The sequence below is a fragment of the Eubalaena glacialis genome, chromosome 15 (genome assembly GCF_028564815.1).
Source record: "Eubalaena glacialis isolate mEubGla1 chromosome 15, mEubGla1.1.hap2.+ XY, whole genome shotgun sequence".
Classification (NCBI taxonomy): domain Eukaryota; kingdom Metazoa; phylum Chordata; class Mammalia; order Artiodactyla; family Balaenidae; genus Eubalaena; species Eubalaena glacialis.
The window spans coordinates 20125085-20148587 of record NC_083730.1 but is presented as its reverse complement, the minus strand read 5'-3'; the positions used below and the strand labels follow the sequence as shown (position 1 = coordinate 20148587).

Here is a 23503-nt window from a genome sequence, read left to right as displayed (position 1 = left end):
AGAGTTTGAGAAACGATCAATACAGTGGTATATTAATTGTGGTTAACAATAGGCAGCTCTTCACAAAGCGATACAACAGATTTTTGACTGAAAAGATCTAGCTGAGGAGGTTCTGCCAATCGACCAACTGATCCAGAAGTTTAAGGCTGACTTGACTTAAGCAAGCTGCAGCCAAACTGAAAACACTGGCAACAATGGCGCAGTTCAAAGCTCTTCAAATGCATAGCTTCCATGTTACATTAATTAGATTCCTTCAATTAGTTAATCCTCTAGACAGTTTTCTTTTTGTTTTGCATGCATCTCGTTCCATTTTCATTAAGGGCATCTCTTCCATGGTCAATCATGTGCTTTGCTTTTCAATTTGTTTTTGTGGTTTTTTTTTTTTTTGGTATGTTTTGTTAAGCTGTCAATATCTCCAACACTTGCAAAATGAAATCTAGAGGCGGTTTTACTTACAGCAGAGAAGCAGGGCTATATGGACAATGCAAAATGAAATGAAACAAGTGTCAGAAACAGTTTATAAAAATGGCACATTTATTGCTACAGAACGGTCATGTACATGACTTCATCGAATAACTACAGATGGGAAACAGGTAATGGCCTAGACCAAGCTGGGTTTATTTTTGTCTTGAAGGAACTCCAGCACACAACCTGTTTAGACACTTCTACAAATCAGAAATACACCAAAAACATGAAAAAATCGAGGCACTCAGCCACACATTGAAAACAAGGTGTAACTGTTTATCTTTTTTTCTTTTTTTTAAATGTTTTCCCTTTTTTTCTTTTTTTAACAATTTTTTTTTTAGTTTTTAATGCTGCAGCTATGTGTACAGTCGCAAAAAATTTCCCCGCTGCGACCTACAACTAAAAAAAAAAAACAAAAACAAAACAAAACAAAAAACAAAACAAACAAAAAAGCTACCATACAGTTTCATCTCAGTAACACATGGTAAAATAACATCTTTTAAATAGTAAAATAAAGTAACAAACTTTTACTCATAATGATTCCAAAAATCTACAAAGAAGAAATATTCAGAATCTGACAATTTTTTTTGTAATATTCATGGTATAAAAGGATTGCTCCTGTGAAAAATAAGCCAAATATATTTTTTATTTTTAAATTTAGTTTTTTTCCTACTAGGGTGTACTACAGTCTATTTTATAGCAAAAAGAGCACTAGACAAACAAAGCTTTATAACAAAAAGCCAGGCACTGATACATGGTAAATCTCTGCTTTTTTTTTTTCTTATCTTCACTTAATTGCATCACAAGTAACAAGAATGAAAAAGGCCACAGTTCATATATTTTCACCATTACATATGTCTATAATACTTGAAATGAGTATGGCAAAACCAGCACTGCACAAAGATGAGTCCACTTCAAGTCCCATGAGAAAGAGCATGTCTCTAAAGAAAAACAAACAGAACCAAAGCAAAATAAAAAGAGAGGCCTAAAGGCCTTGGTGCCCCATTGTGTTGGAATTCCTCATATGCCATCTTGACTTTTTTTTTTTTGTTTCCAGTCAGCCAGCAGACTAAATTTTTGTGCTTGTTTATGCTGAAATCGCTTCATTCCTGACTCAAGTTCACTTTTGGACACAGATCATATTCTGCCTGTTGGATCCAAGACGAAAATCCTCTTAACCCCAAGTCTTGGTTCAACACCCTCCCACACTGCCCCCCCCAATCCCTCATCAAAATAAAGATCACAAATAAAAAAAAAAAATCAAGAAATAGGAAAAAGCGAAAAACAAAAAGGAATCGGAAGACTGAATCAGAACCAGTTGCGTTACTGGGTGGACAGACAGTTGTATACACATTAGTGTTCCTTGCAGCTACACAGAAGACAAATGGGAAAAATGTCTAGATGAACAGATCCCTATTCTGCATATTCATAAATTACTTGAATGTGGAGGTGGATCAACTATTCCAAGTTGCTTTTAAAGTCCAAGTCTCTTAAACAGATCCCCAGCCTAAGTATCATCATATACATAGTGTAGTATGGACCCTTAGGAAATTTTTGTATAGTACTTTAATCCTAACTGTCTTCTGCTAAATTGCATTAGAAAATACAGCGCAGGATACCAATATCTTACCTGGGTTTGATAATTACAAAAGAACAAGAAAAAAAAAACACACTAAAAAGGCCACATTCCCTTTCATCCTTTTCTTCTTTTTAATGGGGATACAACCCAATGAATATGGATAGGTGCAGATGTTTCTCCACCAAGCAAAAAGTAGTGAGCAGCTTTTGGTGGCCGTTAGAAAGTTTTTCGCTTATTTCCAAAGGGAATTCCACAATAGAGGTATTACATGACTGATTAATGAATGCATCAAAGCTGGTGAACAATAAATTGCAGCTTTTACTCTGTTGGACTGAGAACAAAATATAAAGCACCAATTTAAAAAATAATCCAAGAACTACAATTTAATTTTTTTTTTGCTTTGTTTACAGATTTGAAAAACTTTAAATCAGCTCTATGAAAGCACCTTGATGATAACGTGTATCAAAAGTGCCAATCTTAAAATGTACATCAATGCAGGGAGTGTTTCCAGTTCCCTAAAGAGTAAACACCATATTTTCTTCTATACACTTATCCTGAATGTGATCAGAGGATACCTGCTTCCTATATAATATTGTTCCTAGGGATACCCGCCTTGATAGAGTATACAAAATGAGTGCAGAATGTACCACTAAAAGGAAATCTTCAACATACTGAGGGTACAAGTACACACAGTTTCCATTATTCAGGAGGAGGGGAGAGTATACAATATTGTCTTCCATGCCCTTCTTTGAGCCCCTTTGTTCGTTCATTTTCACAGGGTAGCCTCAAAATAACTTTTCATGAAGTCTGATTTCTGCTACTCTAAGGTTTTAATCCACCTCCACATTTTAGGAACTTATCAACAAATCAAACAAAGTATTTTAGTTTTATCACTACTGAACATATTTACAGTTTTCAACACACACACAGCTAATCAAAATGTTTATGGGTTTGTAAAAGATGACCACGTGGTAACTATCTTATTTGTTCTTACATTTTCAGAAATGAACATAAAATTCAGATTCTTGTAGCTCACTATTTCATTTCAATGAGACGGTTTTTAAACCACACCGTTTAAAAAAAAAAAAGGAACAAAAACCGATACAATGTATTAAAACACATAATAACAAGAGTCTACATGTAAAAATATAACTTTTACATACACAATTTCAAAATAATGATACGTTTGCCATTTGTTGCATAAAATTTACAAATGTATTTCATTACTATATAACTGGCAAAACAGGAGAACAGATGGAACATTTAGACCATTTCGATGGGTTTATGGCATTTACTCAGTGCTGATAGGTGGAAAAACTACTTGAACAAGGGATTTTTTTCTTAATACATGCCAAGATTGTGTGGCTGTAAAAATAGAAATGAGTTAGAGACAAAAGGATGCTGACAAATACTTAACTAGGAGCACTATTTCTTTACTGCACTATACACCAAAGTCAATCATTATAAAGATTCACAATGGAAGTTGGTTCAATTGTGCCCAGACGTCAAAGCTAGCTATCTGATGAGTTGCTGTGCCATAGCTTGATCTATGTTTCTATCAAATACGTTAAGTATAAACTTCATTCATACTGGCCAGAGAAATACTGCACTACCCCTCCTCAAGAAAGTGCAACTTAATGCTTTAGGACTTATAAGGCTTGTTATAACGCTGCATGATGATTGAATATTGGCATTTTATTTTTCAGACGAAGGAGGAGGCAGTTAAGTCATCTGCATCTTAGTAAACCCATTTTGAAAAAAAAATCAAGAAAGCAACAAAATCAATCAGCTCTGTCACACTACTTGCAATTTTCTCATTGGATGGTCGTTGAACTTCACTTGTTTTTTTGTTTTTGTTTTTTTCCAAAAATCTGACCATGTATTCAGAAACACCTCACTGCACACTACTTCTGGCTACACATGTAGGTAACGCTTTAATCATTTTGTTAAATCACAGCCACTTTGATTATGTTATGTTTCCGATGATATAAACATTGGAAGGCACAGTGGTAACATTGTAGCATTCTAACCTTGTACCTCTGAAAATCCCAGAAGAGGGTCACAAACGCAACATTACAATTCAGACAAACTCTTTTTGCCATGTCTTGGTAATGCTGCTTGTTAATATCTACACATGATGTGACTTTTAAGTCCTGTGTTCCCAAAAAGACTGAAGAAACAACTTTCTACTTATTTATGAATGAAAAGCAACATCAGGGTCAGCATTTCATCCTGCACTACCCCTCCGGAAGCAGAGTTGGCACTACAGGTTATGAGAACAAACCGGGGAAAGGGACAGAAATAAGACCAAAAAAAAAAAAAAAAAAAAAAATCCATATTTACAGTAAAATCTTTCTTTTAAAAAAGTTAATCAGTACTATTTTTTTACAGGAGAAAAAAGTCTGAAACAAATGAACAAAAGCTTACCATAGTCACTAAATTTTTAATATATATTTATATATATATTTATATATATATTTGTCATAGGTCTATAAGATCCATCTGTCCCTCCTACCCTAAGGAATGGCTAATGTCATCACTTCGCTGTCATCAGGATGTTTGCTGGTTTTGTTATGAGGGCAGCCGAGCTTCCCTTATTCGATATCCGGTAATTATAAACACTAGCTGACTTGAATACCAACAAAAACGGTCATGTAGTTTTCTTCAGAAGTACACTTTTTCATTATTGCAAGTTTACAATTTTTTTAAATTAAATATTTGTTTTTTCAGACTTACAAATTAATTATATATTTTTTTTTTTCCAAAAGAAGTTTAGGCACAAATGCATTGTTCCACAGTGTGGAAAGATTGCCATTCAGTCTCTGGGCTGCATTTCAGCCTGCACAAGCTGCTTTGAACATTCTGAATGATATGTTAAAGAGAGTCATCCCCCAAGTTGCACTTTTTTTCTTTCTTTTTTTTTTTTTGTTTGTTTTTCGGTTTTTTGATCATTGGGAATGCTGAAACCTCTTGCGTCTGCGATTCATAACTACTCAGACTTGTCTTATATTACAAAAAAAGGGGTTAAGGACAAGTGTTTATGTGGGTTTAAGATAATACAGCTGTTAAGGAAGTGGTCTCTTGTATTAATGAAGCAATGTGGCAACTTGGACCTGAGAAAGAAGAGAGAAAGATGATTTAATACGTTTATAACAGAAAAAAGGAAAGCTTTTATTTTTAAACTTTTTTTTTTTTTTTCCCAAGGGGGAAAAAAAAATCTGTGAATTTGGGTCAAATATGGCTTTCATGGCTGATGCCTTGGTGAGAGTAACAAAGGAAAGCTTTCAGAAATGGCTGAAAACAAACTTGCCCTTTTACATCTGTCCCATGTGATTGGACGCGTCTCCCATGCCGGGGTGAGGCCCCGCCAAGGAGAGCGGGGGCGGCTCCGAGGACACCTTCTCCTCTTCCCTTCTTTTCAGACATGCAGCTTTCGGATTCAGATTCCTTTCTGTGGAAGAGGAAAGCACAGAGCATTTAGGTCACACCCAGGGCTTCTGGTCCAGGGCAAGTCATGTAACATTTCTGTGGGTCTGTTGATCCTTTCTCTCAGTTTCTACCTTCCACAACAAGAGGACCAGTTAGGAAAATGCACACTACTGCGATTCATTTGCTCAGTGGCTAGTAAAGGTCGAACTCCCTGGTGAAACTGTGCAGTCACTTTACAGTCTGAGAAAGTTGGTAAAGCAAACGTACCCAGCTCCGGTTACTGAGAGGACCTATGGAAACGTCCTAAGACGGTTATCAGTTATAAGAAAAATGCCAGGATTCAGTTACAGGAGAAAGGGGAGCTGCCTCATAGACTTAGATGAGGTTGAAACAGTGATCCTGAAGGATGCCTAAGAGTCTACTCTCTGCTCCTGCTCAGGGCCGCCAGAGCATCTCTGCTCTCTGCGGCGGCGTGCGACCGTGACCTCTGCACGGAGGCCAGCCGGCCGGCACTGACCTCGGACTTGCTGCTCCAGGCTGAGGATGACGGCCACGGCCTGGTGGAGGATCAGGAGCTTGGTCTGGGGCTTGTCACTCTTGAGGTGCAGCTGCACCATACGGCCCAGCTCCTTGAACGCCTCGTTGATGTCGCGGACCCGCAGGCGCTCCCGGGCGTTGTTAGCCATCCTTCGCTCCTTCTCCCGCTCCGCCTTCTGTTCCGGTGTCAGGTCTTCGTCATCGTTATTGCTGCGGGACAAAAGAGAAAAACGTGACATTTTCCAATGGGGTGGGGAAAAAGACAGTTCCTAAATTCCTTTTGTTTTCTTTCTGAGTTTTCAGGGAACTTTTCCATCTCAAGATCTTGTCCTGGGCAGAATTTTCCATCCACCTGGGCTTGGCGTTGCTTTAGGTGGCTGTTGACAGTTCCCTAACGCCAGACATTTGATGTCTCCTGGACATGAAACCCAAACCCAACAGGAGAGGTTCAAGTTGGGGCCCCGAGTGCACCATATGGATGGAGGGGAGCAAAAAGGAAAACATAGCTTTCATCCCTAAGGTTACGCACGGCAAAGCAGAGCGCTGTCACCTTCAGCTCAAGCTACACTTCAGGACCACGATTCAGAAAGTGTTTTAGACTGAAGCTGTTCTTTTTAAAAAAAACTTTCATACTGTGACATCCGAAACCCAAGGAGAACCAGGGATTGAAAAACGATGTGGATAGGTCAAAATTAAGACGATGCAGCTCAAACAGGATTAAGAAGGTCCTACATTCAAGACAACAGAGCAACGGGAGTAAACACGGGGGCCTGTTGTCTGTTAACCAGCTTGGAAGGCTTGGTCAGTCCACTTAATGTATCTGAGTCTCGCTTTTTCCATGTATGAAATAGAAAGGTTAGAAAAACATCATCTCCATGGCCTTTAACATTATGGATGTTTATGATTCCCCAGACAAGTTGGGGAAACCTGAGTTGACATGAATTCTAGGCAAAACAAACCCAACCCCACCCAAACACTTACTGGTTATCAATACCCATGATCTCATCGTGAGTCAAAAATGAAGCCCAAAAGCTCATCCCTGATTATGAGAACAGAGATATTACATGATTCATATCAAAGGCATGGTTGGAGCCAGGAGTCTGGAAAGGGAAGATAACTTCTGTTTCTGGGTGTCATGCTGACAAATTAGAAACTTTTGAATGGGGGGGGCAAATAGGATGATGAGCCACCTGGAAAGTATGTCATATCAGGAAGATCTCATGGCATCAAGGCTTCAAATAATTCCTGGGCAATCACGTAAAAAAGAGAGGTGTGGAAAATGTCTCAGGAAGGCAGAACAGAACAGAACAAAGAACCCTGAGGGGAACAGTCTGAATTAACATGAGCAAGAACCTTTTTTGAGTATGAGAGATATAAAAAATGAAGTAAACTTCACTCAAAAGCAAGAGAGTCTTCACTGCAAGAAACAATATGGAGGTGACCATCCATAAGGATGTTAACCTAGAGATCTGAGCACTGACCCCAAAGACCATCAAGGTGATCCTCTACTTTAAAATTCCATGAATCTGAAAGGATCACAGAATAAAGATGTTAATCGCAACCTTTCAGAGCTGGAGGAACACATGGGAAGTTATCTACTCAATTCAATGCACACTTAGTGAGTATTGGCTTAAAATGTATAGCTCCAAATCTTCCACTGTGGAGAATGTCTGGGTAGCTTCCAAATCGCACTAAGGATCCACTACGATGGAGAAGCCCCAGTCAATCAGAAATGGAGCAGATTCTTGGGTTCCAGCACATGCTGCTCATAAAGATGACGTAAGTAAGCCAAGAACACTTATAAAGGAGGCAGACACCAAAGAAAGATGCTGTAAGACTTGGCTCGTCTTCCTGTAGGTTAAACTCCCTTCCAGATGGGACTGTCTGCCTCGAATGTGTGCCGGTGAACGCGCAACTAAACGGAACCCATTGGAAAGTGCTCTCTTTCTCTGCCCTCTGACTCTCCTCCTTATTTCCTTGCCGGTCCCGCTCTCTCCCACCCGTGACCTCTGCTGATGCCAAGGAAATCAAGATTACTATTAATTCACACCCACATTCTGACACACAAATAGGACGTAATAAGTGAAAAGAGAACAGAGTTGAGTTTCTGCTCATCCCATCCTGAAGTTAAAAATCTGGGTAATGTTTTTACACATCAAACATATGCCACACCTTTTCCAAAGTGGGCCTGAAAATGGGAATTTGTTTTCCAAGGGTATTCAGGCCAATAATGAATGAGAATTGGTTAACCTCTTATAAATAAATTGGTTATGCGAAGAAAACTGCCTAGATTTGGAAAGTCTTGCCTTACAACACGGTTTTGGGGGCCTAAGTAAATGTCAAAACAGTGACCTTTCAAAACAAGGTTCTTAACAGCGAGTTAAAATGTTGTACTGAAACGTCAAAGAATCCATTGATATGCATGCGTTATGACCACTAGTTAAATTACCAAGAGCTGACTGATCTAACAGAGAAGCTGGTAAGGATGTGAAAGGCCCTTCTTGGGATGTCTTACCAATGTGGCCAAGTCAGGAAACTCTGTAGCAACGGTGAAAAGGGGTAAGATAGAAGCTTCCAGAATTTCTGAAACTGTGGTAGAACTTGTAATAAGATTTATCTCAATAACTATAAAGGCAATATGAAAAGGCAGCATGCCCTTAATTCCTAAAGGACGCCAGGTATAACCTTGAGAACGATAGCCTTGAAAAGGGAGGTATCGTCTTAGTACAATTCATTTAATTTGCAATAAAAACCATCCAAGGGAACTGAGGTAAAGAACATGGGTGTCACGATACTCAAAAATAAAAAAAACAAAAAAACCCCATCTGATTATCAGATTAAAGTTCAAGGAGATAGATTCTAATTTAAAGATATCGGGGACTTAAGAAAACCAACCAGAAGCTATTTTCCTGCAGTTGCATTTTCTGCTGAGAGAAAAAAAAGTGAGCAATTTAGGTATTGCTCTTATATATATCAACATGTTTAGAATAAAGCTGGGAAATCAGTACTTTCTCACTTTTGAGGTAAGAAAAAAGTTACAGTTGCACATACATCGATTGAGCTTTCAATAGAGCTAAGCTCTCTTTTCAGAAATATTTTCCAAAGAACATTTACGACCAAATTTGTAGAATAAGTATAGTTTTACAAATCGACTGCTTGCATTTGAATCAGTTACAAATTGTTTTTGCCGTGTGTCATTATTAGCACTGGGTCCAAATTCATAAATGCAAAGACATTTTTGGCTTTCCTAGAGTACAGGTATCTCAAACGATACTTTCGTACCTCTAGAGCAAGCCTTTCATTTTCTTTTCAGCTGCAGATTTACCTGCCAGGAAAAAACTGAATAGTTTCTTCCTGTTCTGTTCACTTCATCAAAGTCCAATAAAGGAATTAAATGAAGCGACAGTATTATATACTGTTACCTAGATCTTGACCTAGTAATGGATTTGATATCCTTCTTGTCGTCATCTAATTTCTTGTCCTCGGAAGATTTCGTGTCTTGCAGGTTTTCATCGCCCTCGTCGTCAGATTTGATCTCAGAGCTGCCGGAGGAGACACTCTGGCCCTGCAATCCTGGTGGCATGCCTGCAGAAAAAAAAGAGACCAGGTGACATGGCCACCAAAGCCTCGAGGCACAGACACGCACACCCCAGACTGGAGAGCTGCCAAGCTATACAGTTCAGACTGCCGAACTGTGTGATCTGTCACTTTTTTCATGGTCTTTGGTGAAGTTTCAAAAATGCACCTGCAGAAACAAGTTTTCCCTGCATTGGCTCTGAGGTTAAATTCTATTTTGCAATCTTTTGGAGTAGACGGTAATTTCACTGTCTACAAAACATCAACTTAATTGCAATGAAAATCATAATCATGAAAATCACACACCTCAATGTTCTGATTAAGAACCCAAGTAAATACCAGCTATTATATTGAGTTTCTTCCATATGCAATGATTTAATAGAAAAATGTCCTTAAAATATAATTCCCAGGGAGTGCGCTAAATATGTACAGTCAAGACTTCAATAGATACTCTAATGATATTCTGAAATTAGGCTTCTCTTATCCTCAAGGAGTAACCAGCATTTAAAAATGGTACATATGAAAAGCAGCTACTGCTCAATGAAGACATTTCTAGCTCTATCACTGCTCAACTTTCCAAGATCACAATATATTTTAAAACGTGACCCTAATGTAATCATTTATTTCTAAGGTAGAAGCGTGTCTATTTAGTGTTTCCTTCTATTTGTAATCTGTATAGTCTAGAACTTCATCACTCAAAATCTGGTCAGTGGACCAGGAGCATCCTTATCCCCTGGGAGCCCATTAGAAATGCAGGACCCCAGATCAACTGAATCAGAATTGGCATTTTAACAAGATCCTCAGGTCCTGTTTGTGCACGTTAAGAAGTGTTGATCTAGGACAGAGAAAGAAAACCCAAAGGCTCTTTAAAAAGAAAGGGCCATCGAAGTATTACTATTCAATGAAAAATGGCAGGCATACCCACATATATAATTAACACTCAAGATTCTTACAATGCTTAACAGGTGGGCAAATGCTTATGCATATTATTCATTCTTGCGCCACTGTTATCATTTTTATTCTCAACGTTGAGGGGAATGAGGAGATGTTATGTAAGCATTTTCGGGTCACCTGGCCAGCCAGTCGCACAAGGACCCTGGGACCCAGGTCTTGCCCCTGCGGCACAGCTACCTGGGGTCCTGGGAAGCCGAAAGGAGTCAGTGGTACGAGGCAATGAGGACGGGGCTTGATGACTCAAGGGCGAAAATCATCCAAGTTCCATTTTTGAAATGTACCTACATTTCCTTCCATCGTAAGCAACAAAAACCATTTCCTTCCTTCCTCTTCATTTGGAAGCATCGCTGTCAGGCTACAACTAACCACATTAAAGGATCTGAATGAGCACAGTGTGGAAATAGCTAAAATCACATTTCCTCTCATCAGTCTGTGGTCTCATTCCCTGCTGCAATAGGGGCAGGATTTCCGAGGATGCTGGAGCAAAACAGTTATACTGAAGAAACACAATTAGCCAGCTACGTTTGAAATCCTTTCCCATTTACTTACCATCTCTGTATCAAAATGGATTCTTGGTGATGTGTCAGTGCTTCCTGAGGGATGCATGAGTAAGCATGGGATCCACACGGGATCTATTGTTTCAGTGAGGTCAGAAGCGCCCGCGGAGGCGGACCTACCTCTGTAAGGGTCCTGGGGTGGGTTCAAATCAGGGGACGTTGCAGACTGCACAGGAAGCTGTGGCACGGGCACCTGGTTTGGGACAAGAGAATGGCTGCCCCTCAGGGCCACGCCATCTTCACGATGGGCCCCAACCTGAAAGGGCAAGAGGAACCGTAGAGTTTAGTGGGAATCAGAGGTGTGACGGCTACTTCCAGGGCAGCAGGGACCCAAGGAAGGGAGACTAACCTTGGAAAAACAATACTCCCAAATGCATTTCACTAGAGGGCGCTAAAGGACCACGCATGCACCTAGAGTACCCAGCAAAAGACACTTTAACACTCAGTTAGATGCTGTGCTGTACATCCAGTGACAAATATGGCAGAGTAGCTCAGGCAGGTAAAACGTCAAATTGTCTCCCAGGGTGCTGCAGTGGAGTGCACTGATTCGTACCCATCTGTCTTCTATCATGTCCGCCAACAGATCTGACAATTATCTTAATGCCCATATGCTTAATTGTGGGCTTCTCAATTCCCCCATTGCTATCGGAAATCCTACAGGAATTTCAATTTGGCATTCGACTTTCATTTCAGGGGATAAGATTCTCAGGCCTGCCATTATTTTTTTTCCATAATGCCAGCTAAGCCACTGACAGCGGAAGCTACAGCAGTATGGGACATAGCCCCTGCTCGGTACAAATATAATAAAATGTCACCTGGCTTTCCAAAACTGGCAGCCCATTCCAAATTAATGTTTACTGTATTCATCAGCTGCTGAGTTCCAAATCCAAAGGGGGACCGTTTCTGCCAATGCCACCATACCGGAAAATGTACCAATAAAGGTTTTATTAAACACACCAGTAATGCCATCATTGCCATGCAAAAATGTTTGGACATTTTTCCATATTTTTTTTTCACTATTCTGATCCTAGAAAGATACCATATTGTAAACACTCTCTATGCTTCCAAGAATAAAATTATAGAGTACAGCATGATGACTTGGTCTGAAAAAAATACTGCTGAGCTTTTTATTAACTACTACTACCTACTCTGGGGTCCAGAGATGTTGACCTTGTGGCATTGAGACAGCAATCACTGACTTTATAGTGTACACCTTCAAGTAAGACCAGTAAGCATTTGCAAACCAAGAGGAACATGAGTAGCATTTTCAATGGCATTTCCAAGTAGTTATTTTCTTAGCCTATTGTTAGGTGAACACAGGACAGTGGTTCTAACACTAAAAATATTTATCCATGAATTTATACGGCTAAGAATCAAAAAGTTGTAATTTTTTCCCAATCCTAAGTCTGAAACCACGAAGCAGAATCGTCACTTTTTTGCTACCCAGTGTTTTAAAAGAGTATTTCCACAAAGTGCAACAATAATAAGAATCTGAACAAGCAACAATAAAATTCACAGAACCAAATGAAGCATGTGATATCTAAAGGCAGCCTAGTATAAAGTGTCACCTTTATATCCTCCAAAACGATACAGAAGCAAATAATTCAGGGAGAGGGAGGAGGATCGTATAAATCTTACTAACTGCCCAGATTCAAAATACAGCAAAAATAAAACCATTATATATAGAATGGATAAAAAACAAGGTCCTACCGTATAGCACAGGGAACTACATTCAATATCCTGGGATTAACCATAATGGAAAAGAATATGAAAAAGAATGTATAACTGAATCACTTTGCTGTACAGCAGAAATTAATTCAACATTGTAAATCAACTACACTTCAACAAAATAAATTTTTTAAAAAGTTAAAACAAAATACAGCAGGAATAGCAAAGGAGTTAAGGACTCAGGAGCATCAGGACGTATAAATGAATGTTGTAGCTGAGAGATCTGGGGAGTCCAGTGTTTTCTGCTACTCGGGTGTCCGTGTGCCTTCCCAGAACAATCTGAACGGTGGTCATTCAGTGTCTATGTGGATGCTTCAAATATATTAAGACCCTGATTATCTCCCAAAGCAGCTCACTCCATTTTCACCACAAGTTGGCCTCCTTGTACATTCCACCCACTGGTCCTAGATTCAACTTCTGGAGTTCCATGGAATAAGTGTCAGCCCTTCTCACATATTTAACACCATTGCCATGCCACTCCCATTTTTCATCTGTAACTGAAGCCTAATCTTTTATAGGTAGACCATGCCCACCCAATTCCCTTCAACCATTTCTCACTCTTTGTGTATTGTTTTTATTTTCCTTCCAAACCAAAGAGTGGTAGCTGTTTTCCATTTTTATATCTGTGCATTTAGAAGACTGATTCAGTCAATGATTATCCTTTCAATCTAAGATGTCAACTTGCAAGCATGAGTTTTATAGGCCCTGATCAAATGGTAGCTCTTTAAGACTGTCAATCAATGTTAACCTAAATAATTACCCAAGTGTTGATTCAGTTACTGACATTCCCAATGGATTTCATTTCTTTCCACAAAGGATGATTCTAAGTTGGAATCACTGAAGGTAACCACGGATTTGAGCACAGCAGAGATTCTCGTACTCTCCTTCTATTTTAGAGTCATTCTATTAAAACCCTCAAGCCTTCTTTGTGGGCAGCTACAATGCAATTCAAGGTTAATATTTTGCTTTTGAATTAAAATATATTCAGTTATTAATCCTGAATTTTTTTTTCCCTTCTAGACACGTTTAGCTTTTAAAAGAGGATAGAAGAACCCACAACCAATGACCTTTCTATTTTCTTTCCCTCAACTGTAAATGAAAGACAGTGCAACTGAGTGAAAATTATACAATAATGAGAATTAATATGTAGATTATAACTGTAACTGGTCTTTGTTTGCTGTGTAATCATGGGTAAGTTGCTCAAATCCAAAATGGAGAAAATAACATTGGAAGTTACAGAGAGTAAGTTCCAGGTTTATTGCAAGGAGTAGTAGTATGCGTGACAGCTAGTACACAAAGGTACACAATAATTATTGATATTGTTAGGTGTTCCAGCTGAAAATACTTGCATACTACATAAAATTAAGAGTCTAGGGGGCTTCCCTGGTGGCGCAGTGGTTGAGAATCTGCCTGCCAATGCAGGGGACACGGGTTCGAGCCCTGGTCTGGGAAGATCCCACATGCCGCGGAGCAACTAAGCCCGTGAGCCACAACTACTGAGCCTGCGTCTGGAGCCTGTGATCCGCAACAAGAGAGGCCGCGATAGTGAGAGGCCCGCGCACCGCGATGAAGAGTGGCCCCCGCTCGCCGCAACTAGAGAAAGCCCTCGCACAGAAACGAAGACCCAACACACCCAAAAAATAAATAATAAATAAATAAAATAAATTTATTAAAAAAAAACACATGAAATAAAGACTTTAATTATTAAAAAAAAATAAGAGTCTACATAGTTCAAGAAACCTTAGAACTCAAGCTATTTTCATTTACAATCCTCTTTGCACTCTGTCTCTATTTTGTTCATATCCATTTGATTTTAAATCTTTCTCCTGCAGAATGACAGTAAAATCTTAAATGATCTGTAAGTATGTTTGAGAAGATAGTTGTTCCAACTAGGTTTTTGCCTTTTAGCCACGCATGTTAGCTAACTTTATTTTCTATAGATCATCTCAAATTATACATCATTTTCCATAAAGGAAGTTGGAAACAATGTTATCCTTGATTATCGACGGTCTCCCTTGTAAACTATGTATATTCCAGGTCAAATGAATGACTAATGATAGGTCCACATTCATGGATCCATCTAATTAGCTTGATTCTCCAGGATCAATTCCATTGCCTGTGGCTGTGGAATAGTATTCCAATCTGAAGAATTAGCTTTGCTTTACTTGTTTCCTTGACCACAGACAGCATTTCCTAACCCTATTTACTTCTCCCTCAGAAACATTATTTCTGGTCACATAAGAGACAAGGAAAAAACCACAGTGAATGGCCAGCACAAACCCATCAATAGAACAACTCAGAAATAGACGGAGAAACCAGTACTGCCATCTGTATATATGAGGGTCAGGATTTGTCCACTTACAAATATAATAATAATGTAACTAGAAAAAAAGCAGATTCCTTTAACCTACAAATCAATTCTAAGGACGGCACCCAGAAAATCCATACTTCGTTAAAGTCCTATTTTCATAAACCTTTTCATCTAGATAAGCAATAAAGTTAAAAGGCAGCCTATGAAAGGTTAGTTTTATCAATATTGATTGTAAATTTTTTTTGCAGTCTTTAAGAATACAGTCTTCTTATAGCCATTACAATATGGTTTTAGATATATCTATGCTAAAAGTAGAAGAACTAAAATCTAAAAATTATTCAATGATTATCAGTTGATTGATCAAAGAGTACACTTTCATGGAGCTTATAAGTGATCCTTGGTGGGATTTTCGTGGAGCGATCAATTTAGTGTGGTGGTTTTACTAGTAAGGACCAGAGACTCATTCCAGCTGGCTCAGGTAAAAGGAGATTTAACAGGAAGATTTCTGTGATCTACGTTTTGGGCCTGGAGAACTCTCGGGACCTAAGGCCACCCCTTGTGTCTCAGGAGCTGTTCCAGCCTCTCTCCTTCCTCTGTTGGTACCTCTGTCTCTCTCTGGCTTCTGCCCACTCAGAACTATGGCCTGGACACTTCTCTTCCTTCACAGGAGTTCCCAGTACATCCTTTCAGGTTCCGAACCTGCTCCTAACTCCCTCTCTGTCTTAGTATTTCTGAGTTCCGAATGCCAAGATCATCGGAGGGTCCAGCTCATCATTTTGAAGCAGTGTACACAGGCCATCCAATGAATGGGCTAGCCTGGGATCAGGTGTCCTCACCCCTGGTCCAATGAGCTATAAAAGAAGAGGAGGAGGCAAGATCATGTGGTCCAAACATGGCTGCCCCTTCCTCGGGCCCCCGTAAATCATGGCTTTTATGTGCAGATATCTAAGCTTCATTGTATCTTAGGTCAAGGAATATTCAAATTCCGACACAGCTATCTAAATTCTCCAGTGTGACTTTATCACTGGGAATTATTGAATACTTTTAGAAGTGTACTACTTCTTTTGAATCACATAAGCACCATAGCATTTTAAATAATCTTACTTTCTGAGGAAAGAATTGATATACTAAGAACACTTTTCAATTACAGTATATAGACTTTAAGGGAAGGAAGGGTCTGGGGAGACTTGGATACCAGTTAGGACAAACTTCTTCTCATTTTACAGAGAAGAAAGCAAAGGCTGAAATGGTTAAGTGACTTAGTGAACATCTGGTTAGAGGACTAAAACAGATTTTGAACTCAGAAAACTTATAACAACATTGAACAACTTGATTGGGCATATATCATATATATATATATATATATATATATATATATATATATATGTATGTATGTATGTACGTATATACACACACATAGGGGAGGCGAGCAGAGTTTAGGGACAAATAGGGTTACTTCCTGGAGTTTTCATTTTAAAGCAGTGTGTGTATGTGTGTGTGTGTGTGTGTGTGTGTGTGCGCGCATACATAGATGCAGATATAAAAATCATTTTAGTTTTCCTTATCATAGGGGGAAAAACATCATGGCCCACCAACTCAGGCCAAGGCCAAGATGTCTAACTAAATTACAAAATTTAATATTTGCCACAACTCCTCCAACATAAACAGATTTAAAAGATATGCAGTTTCAAATTAGGTGGCTGTTGGCAAGGCTGTTTGTATGTGGGGATGCAAGAGAGCATCCTGGTAAATGTCCTTTTCCTGATCCTCAAGCTAACAACAAACACCACAAACAAAAAAGGCATTCAATGTTTCTGCTCTCTTTGTTTCCAGAGAGTATTGTGAAAGTAATTATTCTGTTGTATTTAAGAGGCCTATTTCATGGATGGGAAAATGTATTAAATTTCATTTGGCAGTTATTCAATCCTTGTTAATGTTATCTCCAGAGATAACTGCTTCAAAACAGGCTTTCAGACCTCAGTTCTTTCTCCTCTACCATAATCCTTCTAAAAGAGTGTAGGATGGAAACTTTAGGAAACTTGTCATCAATTTCTAGACCCGTGATAATGACACAAAACCAGAAATGCTGTTAGAGACATTTTAGTAGCTCAAAACGAAAGTTTGTAATTAATGGCATCAGGTTCAAAATCTTCCTTTTGACAGAGGTGTTTTTTAGAAAGAAGAAAAATAACAACAAGAAAATGGGGCAAAGAAAAAAGTCCTGGTAACTTTTACTTTTCTCTCTTCTTTCTCTTGTTTTGCCATAATCAAAAAAAAAAAGCTGATGGGCTGTTTTTTTTTAATTGTAATTGGACACCCATTGACAGAGAAAACAGTTTTGGTGTCTGAACTGTAATCTCCCCATGAAATATCAATTATACATGACAGTCGTAGAGTGCTAGATTTCAGTTTCAATTATCTTGCCAGATCTGTCTGTGTCATAGTAGAGGAAAGCAAACATTTTCTCAAATGTGCAAAAAATACCATTGAGTCCAAAAGGTGCATCTTTTAAAGAAGTGGGAAGTGGTCCTGCAAACTTTTTTTAATAGCTCACAGATGGGAACTCGGAAGTTCATGAAATAGCAGTGGTAGACACTGTGAGGAACAATATTGGAGGCACCAAATTCCGTAGAAAATGAGACTAGGCTCTGATAACCAACTCTTTCGTGTGAAAAAGCCCTGACATCTGGGACACCCTTCAACCACGAATATAATTTCCATACTCCTCAGTTTTAAAAAAATTATCAGACCATTTAAAAAAATTCATGTGATTAAACATTGAAAGGACTTTTCTCTAAAGTCAGATCTGGATTGAGTTCTTTAGTTTGGATTTCGATTCTTAAAATGTTTATTGGGAGAAGGCCTCCTAATTTTCTTAAAAACACCTGTTTTTCTCCCCCAGAAATTTCACAGCTTCACTTAGGCTTTGCCTGAAGTAAGGTAATTCCTTACTGGGCAATTCTTGGAAACGTATTTAATGCTTATTCCCCAGATGATAAAAGAATTTTCGAGAGGATTTAAACACAGTCTAAATGACCCTGATCTTGGCAGTGTCACGGGATCAGCTAGGCTGAAACTCCCCTGATGTCCACCAAAATGGTTAAAGATGAATGATTCTGTGATCTAGTTTGAGAGATGCAAACGGCTGTTACCTGATTTCAGTTCATCTTTTTATTTTTTTTTTCTTAACTCATAAGTTCCATCTAGTGAAACTGTTTCATTTCTCTCCTCTGTATACCCACCCTCCACCCCCAATTCTCTACATCATTTTCCTACACAGGAAACCAGAACTGGATGCAGCCCACCAAGCGGGGACCTCGGGGGGTTGTTAGCAGAGTCCATTCCATCCCTTCCTTGCCCCGGGTAGCAAGTTAGTAAGTAGGCTGGAGGGAACTAAAGTTAATCCATGCCTAGTGAACCAAGCCCATGTAGCACAGAGATTATGGTGCACTTTTGCAATTACTTGTAAGCAGCTTCTTTTGTCTAGTGTGAAGGAAAAGACAACTGGACACTTGATGTGTACTTGGAATTTCGGGTCCCCGCAGCGTAAACACACCGGTGTGAGGCCGACTGGCACACAAAGTGCTCTGTAGCCAGCCCAGGAAGTCCATCACTAGGGATTCATCCTTACCTAGCTGGCCTTAGTTTTAAATTTTTTAAATTAATTTTTATTGGAGTATAGTTGATTTACAATGTTGTGTTAGTTTCTTTGCTGTACAGCAAAGTGAATCAGTTATACATATACATATATCCACTCTTTTGTAGAGTCACAGATGTGGAAAACAAACATGGTTACCAAGGGGGAAAGGGGGGGGTGGATAAATTGGGAGATTGGGGTTGATATATACACACTACTATATATAAAATAGATAACTAATAAGAACCTACTGTATAGCACAGGGAACTCTACTCAATACTCTGTAATGACCTATATGGGGAAAGAATCAGGCCTTTATTTTTTAAATGCTTTTTTTATTATCCAATTAACATCCGCTGATTGTAACATATTCGGAAAGGCAATGGAAGTGTGAAGAAGCTTGCCTGAACTAATAAAACATTTCTTTCCCATCACTTCCGAAATACTCAGCTTGTAAATGCTATATCCTCTGCGCGTCACTTGGTCTCTTGGATATCAAGTTTCCAGCATGGCTTTTCATTGTTCTATGGATTAAGTCTAAGATCAATACCTTATGCTTCTGGGTCCTTCACCTGGACACCAGAGGACCATGCTTGTACCCTCCTGTTCTTAAATTCCTTCATCTCAATATTCAGTTACCTACTCGTGGCCCCTCATCTGCTGCCTTCACTCCCACATCCCTAAGGCTTGAGCTAAGCCCTTCCTCTTCTGTCCCCCAGGGCTGGTTTCCTCCCCATGACCCCTGACCACTTCTCTTTCATTAGTCCCACAGACCCCCATACTCTCATTCCTCCTAGACTGTCTGGGTCTCCAGAACACTCATCATCTTGCTGGACCTGGAAAGGGCTCTCCCCTAATTGTTCATTACGGACACCACCCTTAAAACACGCTCAAGGCCACTGTCTAATAGGGCAGGGCATACGCATCAATGATTTTGTTTTGCTGCTATTCACAAAGCCTATACTTGTCTTTTTTTTTCTTTTTTTTTGGCCGTGCCACGTGGCATGCAGGATCTTAGTTCCCCGACCAGGGATCAAACCCGTGCCCCCTGCAGTGGAAGCGCGCAGTCTTAACCACTGGACCACCAGGGAAGTCCCAAGCCTATACTTGTCTTGAAATGTAAGCATCCCAAGGGCATGCACTGGCTCCTTGTATAGGGCTGTAATATCACAAGGTGCAATTAGTTACTTCCTAAACGGTAAATGACGACACCAATGGCATATATCTTGTGAGACTATCTGAAATCTAAAAGCTTTCGGTACTGTCGAATATAGGTTTAGCATGTTTCTATCAAAAAATAAACATTTCGTTTTATTCAACGAATGCCTTAGGAATGCCTATTATATGCAAGCCACTGCAGGAAAAGATACTAAAAGATAGATGTGTGTATTACTTTACAACCTCTTACATCTTAAAGGCGAATTAATATAATTACTATATAGGGCAAAATAAGATGAATGTCATGAAGGAGTGTAAGGTCATGTAGGGTTTTAAAGGATGGGTGAAATCATATCAGATGGAGAAACCAGAGACTACTTCAAGAAGAAGGTGGCATTTTAGATAGGATTTGAATGATGGGTAGAATTTTGATATAGATTATCTAAATATATATTTTTTAAAAAAACTGATATTTGACATTAATTAACATCTCAACTTTAAATAAAAGTTCCTATTTTTACAACAATAAGTGCCAATATTTAGATTATATATATATGAAGAAGCAGCTAAGGACTGCACATCAACGTGTTTACATACTGTCAGACAACACATTTTGGACAAAAAGCAGACTTTTTGTAAAGCCCTTTATAAACCTCAATGGCTTTGTTACAAAGTGAACAACATAGGGCATTTTGGATACAAATGGTACCTCACTGTATGTGTGTATTATTGGCCCAAATGATTCACTCTTATTTAACTGCAATGAAGTCTTTCATCTCCCAGCTATACAATAATAGTTTCCATATGACCAGTGGCTCTGCTATAAATAAGATCAAAAGCAAAAGAAAGGATTTAATAAAAGAAAATGACATTAAGAGTAGCATTAAATCAGGGGAAAATACCAATATCCAACTCTTTGTTTTTGTTTTTTTTTTTGGAGAATAAAGCTCCACAGAGGACTAAGCAGCTTCCCCAATATGTCATGAAAAGGCATTTACAAGCAGTAGGCATGTGCAAAATCCATTTGCGTAGGCCTTAGAGTGGCAAAGATTAAGTTGGGGGATGGGATGGGGAGAACACCCCCCATGTAGAGGCAGGCTGGAGGACAGGTACCAGGCCAAACAGCTAGTTTTACAGTGCACAGTTCAAGGGAACGTGTCAGTGGCAGACGTCCATCCACTTCTCTGTCCTTTTCTGTTCTATTTTATGGAGATGGGCTTTTTGGTAATCCCAAGTTTCTCAGAGAATCATAACATAGCTCAACCCTAGTACATGAGTTCTGAGAAAGGAAGTTTTTTTTGGCAATGCACAGTGACTTGATACGAAGAGCCAACTTCCCAAACAAATTTTCTTCTAGTTCTTTAAAAAAAAAAATTACAATGTTAATCTCTATTCCCGACTGGATAAACAGCTGCTAATAACCCCCAGCTCCCAGGGGAGGAGGTCGTTTCCTTTCATCTTCAGGCTGGTGGATATCTGACGTGCACTGGACTTTAGTGATTCCACATGTTTTGTACTTGGCCTTTTTCAAAACTGCCTCGTCCTGGTTCTGCCAATTTGGGTTCCTTTTCTGCCTTTCCCTGAGATTGCCTCCATGAACTTGGAGGACGTACTCAGTTCTGCGACTACTTATTTGAAATCATAGTTCTTTTACTGTGGGTGTATTTAAAGAGGAAATTCAAGCACTTATAATACCTAAAGGAAGTTAAAGCCTTGGACCTTTGTATTTGAAGCCCTGGGAGGGAAACAGCCATTTCAGAGGGAGCTAATTATTCACTCAAGGGCTGGCCATGTTCAAAGATGCTCAATTTCTAATAGCATCACTAATGCGATTACTTTATCTGTTTGCGTCCTAAATAAAGGAGCCAACTTCAACACTTTTTCCTCTAATAGGAAGTACCCTGCAGAAGATTACAGGGCTAGCCGGGCCCCAGAGTCTTTCTCACTTGTCCCTAAGCACCTGCTTTTACTGGTGACCTCAGTTCTACACCTCAAGATTCAGACATTTCGCAAAACAGCTTTTTAAACAAAAACCAGCTGTTTCCCATCTAGACTGCAGGGGGAAAATTTTTGGGCGGCTCACAGAAACATTACCCAGAGACTACCATTCTCCAATAACTTTCACACACTTTCAGCTCCGAACGAGACCCGTCCCTGTGCCGAAGCTGGGGAGCAGGCAAATGTGAAATTAAAATGTGGAAACTCAACACTGTGGTTTTTGACGATATGTCCAATTAACTGCTTGAAAATGAATGTGGCTATTGTATCAGGACAATGCTTCCTCAAAAAATGTCATTTAACTAATATTGGACAGATCTTTTGGTTAAACTCAACTTTATAGTTCTAAGTTGACTTATGGACCTAGAGGAAGCTATAATTATGCACAACTGTGAATGTCAACCAATTAAGTAGACTCCCCGCATTTCAGAAATTCGACGTTAAAGCTTCTGTTTTTTTTTTTTAGGTATTCACTCCTAAAGGTGCTTTGCCTAAACCCTCTTCTTATTTCAAATCCATTTTGCACTTCTGTTTTCTAAGCAATGAAGATACTTTTGATTTAAAAAAAAAATTTACAGCCCCAGTAAAAGTTAACAGAACACAACACCTACAGGTTTTGAAAAAAATATAAAATGGCCAAGGTCTAGTCTTGGCTTTTAAACGGTGCCAAGTTGCTCCAGTATTTTCTGTTTTGGTATGAATGACATAACTGAATTACTTCATGAGCTGCTACTTTAATTCCTAAGGGTGGAAAATTCCATGAGTTAATTTAATTTGGATGTAAAAAATATACATGAAAATTCACTCTTCCTGTCGACTCTCCTGTGAAGGATGTGAGCCAGTTGTCGGAGCTGCCGTGCTCAGAGGAGGGGCTCCCGGCCCAAGGCAGCCCTGCCTGGCACGCCGCATCATCAGGTCATTTTCCTACTTCCACCTGGGCACTTAAGATCCTTGATTTTCTGCGTATTTTTTTTGGATCATGTTTATTCTATGCCTCTGTAATGCCTTTTCTAGCCTGTCTCTATTGAAATCCAATGCAGACTCTAATGTGAGCTCAAAGACATCTTCTCCAGGAAACTTTTCCTAGCCATCCCGAAGGCTGGCCAATGTTCGTCCTTCTCCGAGTCACCTCTCAGGTCACTTAATCATTCCACCCTGCGTGATAGTTAGTTAGGCACATACTTGTGTTATCATCCTCCCAGAGCCAAAGGCCTGTGGGCTCAGAGACTTTCTCTTACACATGTATGTATCCCCCCCAAGGACCTGAAGCACAGACAATACAGAATGAGTGAAGAAACATCTGTGTAATTTCTAACCTCTACAATACAGATTTTTCCCTTCAGAAAATCTGCTTTCCTGAGAAAATGAGGGTAATATTACCTTTTAAAAATGTACAGGTCGTGTCTTCTCTAAATTATGGACTGTTTAGCACTGTGTCTTTGTCCCCAACAAAATATAACTGTGCTACTGAAAGCGTCTACCTGCTTTTTCCTCTGTTACTTAAGAAGAAAGCAAAGTCAAAATGTGTTGAGGTCATAGAGTCTGTTTTAAATGTGTTTTTATATTTTAAAAGC

The 23503-nt window shown here is 39.2% G+C and overlaps 1 protein-coding gene across 20 annotated transcripts in view; it reads right to left on the bottom strand.

The window, feature by feature from the left end:
* Nucleotides 1-470: 470 nt before the first annotated feature.
* The window catches only part of TCF4 (transcription factor 4), a 354624-nt gene continuing 331591 nt past the window's right edge, over nucleotides 471-23503 (bottom strand). For 14 of the 20 annotated variants that reach the window (XM_061170094.1, XM_061170093.1, XM_061170096.1 and 11 more), the window contains 5 exons: nucleotides 11218-11353; nucleotides 9433-9595; nucleotides 5991-6220; nucleotides 5355-5495; nucleotides 471-5157 (listed from right to left, as the gene is read on the bottom strand). In XM_061170094.1, the coding sequence (XP_061026077.1) occupies nucleotides 5359-5495; nucleotides 5991-6220; nucleotides 9433-9595; nucleotides 11218-11353 (666 nt within the window). In that variant the 3' untranslated portion in view covers nucleotides 471-5157; nucleotides 5355-5358. The remainder of the gene's footprint in view (nucleotides 5158-5354; nucleotides 5496-5990; nucleotides 6221-9432; nucleotides 9596-11217; nucleotides 11354-23503) is intronic. The other 6 variants (XM_061170097.1, XM_061170099.1, XM_061170098.1 and 3 more) reach the window with 1 other exon arrangement.